Source organism: Gekko japonicus, unplaced genomic scaffold (assembly GCF_001447785.1).
Source record: "Gekko japonicus isolate JY-2015 unplaced genomic scaffold, Gekko_japonicus_V1.1 scaffold55, whole genome shotgun sequence".
Taxonomy (NCBI): domain Eukaryota; kingdom Metazoa; phylum Chordata; class Lepidosauria; order Squamata; family Gekkonidae; genus Gekko; species Gekko japonicus.
The window spans coordinates 789,916-800,371 of record NW_015160837.1 but is presented as its reverse complement, the minus strand read 5'-3'; the positions used below and the strand labels follow the sequence as shown (position 1 = coordinate 800,371).

Here is a 10,456-nt window from a genome sequence, read left to right as displayed (position 1 = left end):
CAGTGGTCTCGATACCTTAATGCAGCAGTTTCTGGACTTCGTACCTTCAGAGAACGCTTTCCACACTGATTGGTCTGCCAGGGTTCCTAGTGCATTTCAGGGCTCTCCAAGGGACATTTTCACTTGATGAAGGCCATCCTCCAAGCCAGCTGGGCCTCACCGTTGCCCCACATACCATAGAACGGCGATCCCCCACGTGGTGACCAGCAGTGTGCTTCTAGGTGTCAAGGTGTCAAGTTGCTTCTTCCTCAACGCAAAGGACCAGTCCTGGCTTCCTACTGCCTCACTGAAGCAGGAGGTGCTTCGTAAGACTACCAGGGGGCATCTCCTTTGGGTCTGCAGGGAGCATTCATTCGGAAATAGCTGTCTCCATCCTTGGAGAGCTAGATTCATGTCCAGTAGCACTAGCTTTTCTACTGCAGACCAACACAGCTCCCCAACCGAACCCATCCTTGGAGGATGCTTGTCTTAGAACCTTCTGGCATTTTTTTTTCTACTTGCCCCTCATACCGCCATTTTTGAGTGCTACCTGTTAAAGCCCCCTTGTCCCGCAAGCAGGCTTTGGGGTGAAGGTCAAGAGCAAAATACACAATACTGGGTAGTGAATCCTCAGTGCCCGGGGTAAGAAGCCCCCACCAGCCCCTCTAAGATAATCCTCAGAAGAGAGACTGAGGGACCAAGGCAGAGTCCAGCCCAATGGAATGTTCATCAAGAAGTCAACCCTGTAAGGTAGGGCACTTGTGGGTTGAGTTCTGCAGTTACTTGGTAGCTGTAACCAAAATAGGCTGAGGTACTTACCTTCAGGTAAGTCAGGTGTTTTGATCTCACTAGCACTTGAGCCTGACTCCATCTCATTCCTTTATCTTTCTGGAAACTACAAATCAGCGTGACATTGATTTCCTGGAGAGAAACCTTCAGTAACGACTAGTCTCAAAAGCCTGAATCAAAATTTTGAAAAGCCAAGAAATGGCTAGGCAGGGCCAGTTTCTTGACAGTACCCAGTAGTCTGTATCCAACTGATTGCCCAGGGATTCAACAAAATTGAAGAACTTTGCTGTAGAACATAATTGACGCTCTTCTTTGTGCATTGGAAATTGGCAAGCTGTCCTTCAGGAAAGCTAATCAGCCATTACTGATCTTGCATGAAGGACCCCCTGTTTAAATTCTGACAAGTCCCGTGTTCCCTGGAACACCATTTGAAGAACACTGATGTGGAGCTGGTTAATTATCAAAGCACTTAAGATACCAGAAGTGTAGCCTAATATCCTGAAGCTATCTTTTTCCAAGAATTTGTTTGCGGTAGTATGTGCTTTCAACAGATACATAATTTCCAATTCAAAAGTGAATTTCGCCATGTAACTACATTGTCAAATCTTATCTAGTACAATGATTGTTGCCATTGCTAATATATACAGTCAAAAGAACAGAAATTAACAATTATATCTCCAATTACATTCCTTTACTCAGGTGCGTGTATATTTCCCGCAAGGATGTCATAGGTCAAAAGTGTTGCATCTTTGACCTGGTTGTAAACAGAAAATGGAAACAACCCACAGTAGCAAGTTAAGAAGTGACCGTTTCCAAATTAACAGACAGCAGTAAATGGTGCACTTCAACAGATTGTGACCTTCCTCTTCATGTCCAAAACTGGACCTTATATTTGATGATTCAAATCACCGTGGGTTGGTTTCTATGGCATTGGTGTCTGCTTCATTTCTACACTGGTTTTAAATATGTTTCTCCAGACGTCAGTAGCGGTTCATGACTGACAGTGCCGTGGATCTCTCTTTTTCCTGTAGGATGTGGATTCACTGTCTAAAGGGAGTAGATGGACAACTTGGGGATCGTGGGGCCGGTCCCTGCTTTCAACAGCATCTGCCACAGTTGTTAAGTATCTAGATCAATAAAGCTGTTATATATAAAAACATTGGAAAGTAATTGCTTTGACTTTCGCATGGCATGAACAAGCCTTTGGTGCAGAGGATTCTTGATCCAAGCACATGGTGCGGTGCACTGCTCCCATTCTCCGGTGGTCCAGGAGTGGGGCAGTCCTAGGAGTAAGGAGTCAAGGACTGCCCCACTCTGGACCACCGAGGAGGAAGCTTCACGGTAAGTGAATACAAATGTTCCATTCTCCGGTGGTCCAGGAGTGGGGCAGTCCTTGACTCCTTACTCCTAGGACTGCCCCACTCTGGACCACCGAGGAGGAAGCTTCACGGTAAGTGAATACAAATCTTCCATTCTCCGGTGGTCCAGGAGTGGGGCAGTCCTTGACTCCTCACTCCTAGGACTGCCCCACTCTGGACCACCGAGAAGGAAGCTTCACGGCAAGTGAATACAAATCTTCCATTCCTCGAATGGCAAGCTAATGGCCAAAGTACACTTATTGTGTGGAAGACACATGTATGGGAGGCGTGAAGTGGCTAATTTTCTGTCCTGCGTTGGCTGGTTTGAGGATGGGAGAAGCATCAGTGGGAGGTGGGGGTGTTTAGCCCTATTCTTCCATACTTTCATGATTTAAAATGCTTCCCCAAAGCCGTTGCAATTGGCTCTCCTGGGAGAATAAATGGGCTTGGGGAGCCTGAAAATATATATCTCCCCATGAGAGCCAGCTGTACCATTGGAAAGGCATTTCAAATCTTGGGAGAAGTATATGAGGATAGGAAGAAGAAGAGGAGGAGGAGATTGGATTTATACCCCGCCCTTCACTACCCAAAGGTGTCTCAGAGCGGCTTACAAACTCCTTTCCCTTCCCCTCCCCACAACAGACACCCTGTGAGGTGGGTGGGCCTGAGAGAGCTCTGACTGAGAACTGCTCTTTTTCAAGGTCAGCTCTGACAGAACTGTGGCTTGCCCAAGGTCATCCTGCAGCTGCAAGTGGAGGAGTGGGGAATCAAACCCGGTTCTAGGTCAGCAAGCTGCCAAATGTTTATTCTTGTCTGTATAATTCTCTACACGCTGTTCCCCCCCCCCATACATGCGCTCAGGTTGTCATGCGCACATTTGCCCTGTTGCTTTGCATTCCTTTCAGTATATGCCAGCCATGCTTTGATGTAACGTTATCTAGCCAAGGACACAGGAGGAAGACCAAGTGGGCTTTGCTTTGTCTGTAATTAGTAGAGACTGTGTGAATCGCATGATTATTTATAATATAGTAGCAGTTGCTTTCCCAAGGTTTGGGCGCGCTAGAAACCCTTTGGCCGCGTGTGGGAACCATGTCTATTGGCTGTAATGATTATGAACTTGCTTTAACCTTTCCAGCTCTCTGGGTAATCGTTATTCTGAACAGTGGTTCTGTTCAAGTGCTTCATGGCTTCAATAAAGTAAAACCTTCTTGCAAGTGTGTACTACGTTGTTTGCTGTGGGGACCTGACATTCTCCCAGATTAGAGTCTGCGCACTTAACCACTACACCAAATAACCTCTCCCTCTTCAAAGCAGCCACCTTGGACTACAAATTAACAGTGGGGCAGTGGGGGAGGGCATTTTGGACTGTAGCTCAAGCTACCAACTCCATCTTGGGAAATTCCTGGAGATCCTGAATAAAAAGAACTCCCCCTTACAGCATTTTGCATGGCTTTTGTTTTTGCCATGGAGGGTACACCATGTTGGCAGCTAGGAGTTTATTATAGGAAATCCAAAGTTGTATTACCATTGAGGAAGTGGGTGTGTGACTCCTGTGATTAATTAAGGATTTGTGATTTTTCTAATTACATATTGATTTGACTGTAACACATTGTCAGAATCTCAACAATTTTTTAAGGAAGCGTATGGCTGAGTGAGAACAAGTAATTGAAATTGCTATTAGATTATCTTTCCAAAGCATATTCAGAAACGCAGAATGCGAGCAAAGGATATGAAATTATAAGCTCAGAACTATCTGTTAGCTAAATTAAGACCCACAAAGCAGGTCAGTGCAAGCAATAAAATGATTATGAATTTGCTGAGGTTAATTAGAAGCAATTAAATCCCTAGGAGGCTACCCCAAAGATCTGGAAGTAACGAAGCGGCATCTTTCATAGGAGATAGAAAGCATTTCGCGATAATTAAGTGTTAAACAGATTCTGATGTAGTCCAAAAGGATTTCATTAGATAGGAGAGCAGGCAGTAACCTTTAGAGAAGAGATATTTCTCTGGTGGATCACAGACTTTGCATTCAAAAGGTCTAGAATTCAACTTCTCCAGTTAAAAGAGTCTTAAATATCAGGGCAAGGGAAGACTTCTCTCTCCCTCAGACCCCCACAACTAAAGCCCCTGTTTTCCCCTCATGGTGATTTCTCCTCCATGAGTATTAGGGCTATGCCAGCAATAGGTACGGCCAGTTGCAATTGTGGCACAGCGCTGACATAAATATACTAGTCCAGTTTAGCTTCTCTTGCTGCAATTGAATTTAGTACCAATTCTGTCAGTAATCAGTGGTCACAAGGCAGGGACAGGAGCAGCACATTCGTTTCAAGTTTGGTATAGCCAGTTTGGTGTCGTGGTTAAGTGTGCGGACTCTAATCTGGGAGAACCGGGTTTGATTCCCCACTCCTCCACTTGCAGCTGCTGGATGACCTCGGGCAAGCCATAGTTCTGACAAGAGCTGACCTTGAAAAAGAGCAGTTTCTCTCAGAGCTCTTTCAGCTCCACCTACCTCACAGGGTGTCTGTTGTGGGGAGGGGAAGGGAAAGGCGTTTGTAAGCTGCTCTGAGACTCCTTCGGGTAGTGAAGGGCGGGGTATAATTCCAATCTCTTCTTCTTCAAGTCTTGAGCAGTTTATCAATCTGCCTCTTCAGAGACTTCTCAACTTTGCCGCTTTTTGTTTTTCCCTGAGATACATTTCTGTTCTTCCATGTAATTTCTCAACGGTGCTGTTTCACACTACTGGGATATCTTATGCAGCTTTATGGGCCCTGGCAAACTGTTATTACTGAATTCATAGAGTATCTTATGAGCACTTTAGCTAGCGATCACAGAACCTTGAAACGGAACCTTCCCTTCTTATCCATGGTCCTTTGTTTGCCTCTTACTCTAATTTGATATCCCTGAAGGGTAAAAATATAAATAGTTTGTTCCAGGTAATAACAATCTATTTTACCACAGCGGTAGTAATTCATGAAATACTTATGTTTTGATTTATAAGCTTCACTCAGCTAACCACATCTTGCTGATAGCAGTGAAAAGTGTGATCTAGCCAAAGTCAAGCTTAACTCTTGCTTTCTTATTGAGACAGAGAATGTACAACATAGAATATATGAACAATTTGTAAGTTTGGTATTGATAATGTCCCCTTAGCTGCTTCTGACAATGTGACTCATTGGCCAATAATGCTAAGTAGTAACCAGTCAAGAAAAGCATTTGCACAGTGCTTTATAGAGGTGTCTGTGAAAATTAAAATGTGTACAGTGGTATAAATAACAATTACGATTTTGGGGTCTGTACGAATGTTGGTAACCCCAACTGATGAATGTGCTGTGCAGTGTATAAAATCATGCAACAATCCATTAAAAAGCTCCACAGCATAAAAACAAGACAGAGGCATGAAAACAGAATTAAGAAATGTTCAGCATCTTAGAGGGATATTCCTAAAATGGTCCTCAAAGTTAGAAGCAGACCAGGGAAACAGCATTAAAAGATAGTATCCCTCATTTTTTACCCTGAGTAAATAGAAATGTTTTTGACTGGCGTCTAAAGACGACTATGGTTGAACCGGGGGGGGGGGGGCTTTTCAAGGTGCCACGACCAAGGGGGAAAAGCCCTGTTTCTTGTTGCTGCCCCCCTCACTTCTGCAGGCAGGATACTTGGAAACAAAAAAGTTCTTTTCCTGGACAGAAAAGTTTAATCAGAAAAATTCTGATGCAAATATGAATACCCTTCCCACCAGTTTGGTGTACTGGTTAAGTGTGCGGACTCTAATCTGGGAGAACTGGGTTTGATTCCCCACTCCTCCACTTGCAGCTGCTGGATGACCTTGGGCAAGCCACAGTTCTGTCAGAGCTGTTCTTGAAAGAGCAGTTCTCAGGAGAGCTCTCTCAGCCCCACCTACCTCACAGGGTGTCTGTTATGGGGAGGGGAAGGAAAAGGAGTTTGTAAGCCACTCTGAGACTCTGAGTGAAGGGCGGGGTATAAATCCAATCTCCTCTTCTTCTTCATCAAACAGGGTTTTAAGACAGATTAACAAATGGTGTGTAACAAAGAATCAGCACAGTACAAAAACAGTTAAAAACCAAGATAGTAAAACCACGGCCACAATAAGAAATGGTATTTCCTAAAAAAACAGATATCACATTACCTATTTTGTGTGTCTCATATTTTCTCGTAAGAAATATATGTGGAACTATTGGCTGTATTAATTCTATTGCAGGGCAAGGATTTACAGCAGTTAAGGAAAAAGCAGCTACCCTTGGACTTCATGGCCCTCCTTCTGACGCCGCAGACGATCCTCCTCTTGACACAGATGAAAGCTCCATCACAGGTACTAAATGGTGCATTAGTTATCTCACGATCACTGCTGCAGGGGTGAGATTTGTTATGTTGTTCCAGTATATGAACTGCATGTATATCTGCATTTGGCTTAGCTGTTGTTTGTTTTTGCCTTTAAGACTCTGAGGAGATTATACAGGAAACCTCCTTAGACAGCCCACCCTTGTCTTCGTCTCCCTCAGGCTCACGTGGAGTGTTTTCTACCCTCTCTAGTGCAGTGCAGAATACGGTAAGTAACTCTGATTAAAGGGAAGGGGGCATAGACCCAGGCAAATGCAAAGAAACATTTTAGGACAATCTGAGTTTTATTCAGAGTATGAACACATTGGGCAGAGACTCTATGATAGTCCAGTCAGGCCCCCAGCTGGTTTAGGGAGAGAGAAAGGAATAGACAGAGTCACAAATAAAACCTGTATTGGAACTGTTCCAAAGTATGATGTATTGGAACTGTTAGAAAACGTAGGCTGGCCTTCTAAACATCCTGGAAGTAGCCCAAAAAGAATTGAGGAGGGGGCTCAAAAATTGTAGCCACAACGTATCATTGACAAGTACCGTGTGGAAATACAGGTATGGGTATGTGATATGCCTTCCAGTAAAAATGTTCCAATAATCATTTAAGAATGCAAACTAAAAGTATAATCTCCAAAGGTCCTACTAAAAAGGGTATGCAAATCCTTCTGTGTCCAAAGGACATATAAAGAAAATATGTTTCCTAATTATACTTCAAATGCACTCTAATGTTGCTGCACTCTGATTTACCTTTTTTAAAAAAATAAAAATCTGGGAATTGATGGACTGCGTCTTACGTGTCTGCAAGGGCTTTTCCAGTGCCCCCCTCCCATGCATTCAGTTATGTTCAATGATTCTTGATGGCCGTAGGACTATTTGTAGCAGCATTTGTTGTAGTGATATCTAATGAAGAACTGGCAGAGTTTTTTTCATACAAAATGAAAGCAGTCATACCATACTGACATTCAAGATGGTCTTTTAATTAAAAAAAAATTCCATTTGATCCAAGGATTTCCTCATAGTTTGCAAGATTGGGGTAGACAGCACCAGGGGTCGTTTGGGACCAAAGTGCGCCGGAGCACTGCGGTGCGACTCCAGAGAGAAGGGGTTTAAACTTTAAACCCCTTCTCTCTTTGCTTCCCCCCCCCCCAGCCTGCCTTGGCAAAGAGAGAAGGGGTTTAAACTTTAAACTCCTCCTCTCTCTCTGGAGTTGTGCCACCATCTCGCCATTCTATTCTATGGCCCCCTGGAATAGAATGGAGAGAGAAGGGGTTTAAACTTTAAACTCCTCCTCTCTCTCTGGAGTTGTGCCACCATCTCGCCATTCTATTCTATGGCCCCCTGGAATAGAATGGAGAGAGAAGGGGTCCCCCCCGAGCTGCCCTGCCAAGACGGGGGGGCGGGGAACGAAGGGGTTTAAAGTTTAAACCCCTTCTCAGCTGCCTCCCCTCCCCTTTTGCTTCCCCTTCTGACATCACTTCCAGTGATGTCGGGGCGTGGCATATGCTAATGAGCTGTTATGCGAATAGCTTATTAGGTATGCTAATGAGCTCCTGCAGCTCTTTTTCCACGAAATGACCCCTGAACAGCACCATATCTGCAGGTGAGATTGAGAACCAGCAGGAAGCAGTGGCTAGAGTGTGAGACTTAAAGGCGGGAGACCCAGGGTCAGTTCCCCACTCTGCCATAGAAGTTTGCTGAATGGCCTCAGGCCAATCACTCACTTTCTGCCTAGCCTACCTTACAGGGTTGCTGTGAGGATAAAATGGAGAAAAATATTATAAGCTGCTTTGTGTCACTACTGTGGAGAATAGTGGGATAGAAAGAGAGGGGGGGGGAGAGAGAGAGAGAGAGAGAAAGAAAGAAAGAAAGAAAGAAAGAAAGAAAGAAAGAAAGAAAGAAAGCTGTGCACAGCAGCAAAAAACAGTATTTGTAGAAGTAGATTCTTATTATTATGACACCATGAGTTTTTACAGTTAGGAAGTGACGGCTTACTTTTCAGCTTCAGAGCAGAATTTCACCTCCTGCTAAAGCGATCCTTTTTATATCGACTCAAACCTGCCTTATGGTCCATCTGCGGTGTGCCACTGCATTCAGGCTGATCTGGCTCTCCTATACAAAGCAACGGCCACTGGAGCTCTGTTGTGATGGATTATGTGTTATGAATGCTCCAGGCTCACCCGGAGATTCATGGACTCCCAGAGCTTGTGAGCAGCGATACAGGCTGTCAGGTCTGAGAGTAATTCAGATGGTTCTATAAGCACCTTCTGACATTACGTGTCTGGAAGGCCGGTGAGTAACCAACCTTGCCAACCTAAGGGCAATATAAGCGGTTTATTGTGCAGAGCAGCTGCCTGCCCACAGATTTCTCCCACACCAGCGATGATCAGAAGGTTTGCTTAATGCTGTGCCAGTGATCCAGGTTCAAGGGCAGCACGGTGTCTCCCTCCCTCTTAAACTCTTCATGGTTTCCTGTGAGTCTTGAGAGTCAATGTGGTTTTACAGGGCTCTTTTTGTAGCAGGTACTCATTTGTATATTAAGCGACACACCCCTAATGTAGCCAATCCTCCAAGAGCTTAAATAGCCCCTGTAAGAAGAGCTCTGTAAGCTCTTGGAGGATTGGCTACATTAGGGGTGTGTGGCCTAATATGCAAAGGAGTTCCTGCTACAAAACGAGCCCTGAAAGAGCGGTGGACTCTAATCTGGGGGACCAGGTTTGATTCCCCACTCTTCCTCTAAAGGAAGCCCGCTGGGTGACCTTGGGCCTGTCACGGTTCTCTCAGAACTCTCTCAGCCCCACCTTACCTCACAAGGGGCCTGTTGTGGGGAGAGTAAGGGAGGGAGATGGTAAGCCACTTAGAGACTTTGTGAGGTAGAGAAAAGCGGGGTATAAAAACTACTCTTCTTAACTGAAGAGATCCTAAGGCTGCGGTCACACGGAGCATTAGCCACACTACAGAGACGTAAGATAGGCGGATTTTCCGGGCGCGATCAAACCGCAACATCTGGGAAGTGTAGCGCTCCCGTGGCTAACCCGAGGCTTCCCGCCGAAGATGCGCCGTAAAAAACTAGTACCTCCGAGGTACTAGTTTCCGGAAACCACGGGGCAAGGGTGAGCGTCTGATCACGTTTCCTGTGGTAGCTCATGGCATCCGACGCCCGCCCATGTCCCGTCGCTAAAAGGTTGTTTTTTTTCAAGTCTCCACGGGATGCGCACAAGCACCCAACGGCGCATGCGCACACTTTGGTTAAAAAAAACCCCACGCAACCCCTGCCGCGCCGCAGGATTGACATCTGATCGGCACCCCCCCCCCCGCACCACGGGACGTCGGTAGGACGTTTGATCCGGCGGCCGCGCGGTAGTTCGCTCCGGGGCAAACAGCCACGCCTCCCCCCTGCGATATCCGGCCCGTGTGACCGGGGCCTAAATATAGTTTTTTTAAAAATATTTTTTCCTCACTACACTCTATTACAGTGCACGCTTCAGTGTGGTGTCGTGCAGAGAGAAACAAATTGAGAAACAAACGGGATTTACTTATTTCCCTGTAAACATGTTTGAGGTTGTGTGATGCTAGTTTCTAAGAATGTTGTTCTCACTTTGAACAGGGGAAGAGTGTCTTAACTGGTGGACTTGGAGCTTTGGAATTCATTGGCAAGAAAACTATGAATGTCCTGGCAGAAAGCGATCCTGGATTTAAGAAGACCAAAACGCTGATGGAAAGAACAGTATCCTTATCTCAGGTGATTGTGCAGACATAGAAAGGGACTTTATTTATTAAAACATGTACACCCAGCCTTACCTTTGCGGCTCAAGGTGGCTTATGATTCGAAGATTTAAAAGCATACAGAATACAACAAAACCCCGTTAATCCCATTAAAAGCCCCTGCAAATGTAATGGACTTACAGTCCCTCCTAAAACCTTCTGAAGATGCTGCCCCTTCTCTGGAAGCCTGATCCAAAAGGTGGGAGTTACTGTCAAAA

The 10,456-nt window shown here is 45.2% G+C and overlaps 1 protein-coding gene across 1 annotated transcript in view; it reads left to right on the top strand.

Moving 5' to 3' along the window:
* Nucleotides 1-10,456, top strand: part of FAM114A1 (family with sequence similarity 114 member A1) — a 53,889-nt gene that overhangs the window by 11,081 nt on the left and 32,352 nt on the right. The window contains exons 3-6 of the mRNA XM_015418305.1: nucleotides 1,800-1,887; nucleotides 6,346-6,456; nucleotides 6,584-6,693; nucleotides 10,081-10,215. Coding sequence (XP_015273791.1) covers nucleotides 1,800-1,887; nucleotides 6,346-6,456; nucleotides 6,584-6,693; nucleotides 10,081-10,215 — 444 coding nt within the window. The remainder of the gene's footprint in view (nucleotides 1-1,799; nucleotides 1,888-6,345; nucleotides 6,457-6,583; nucleotides 6,694-10,080; nucleotides 10,216-10,456) is intronic.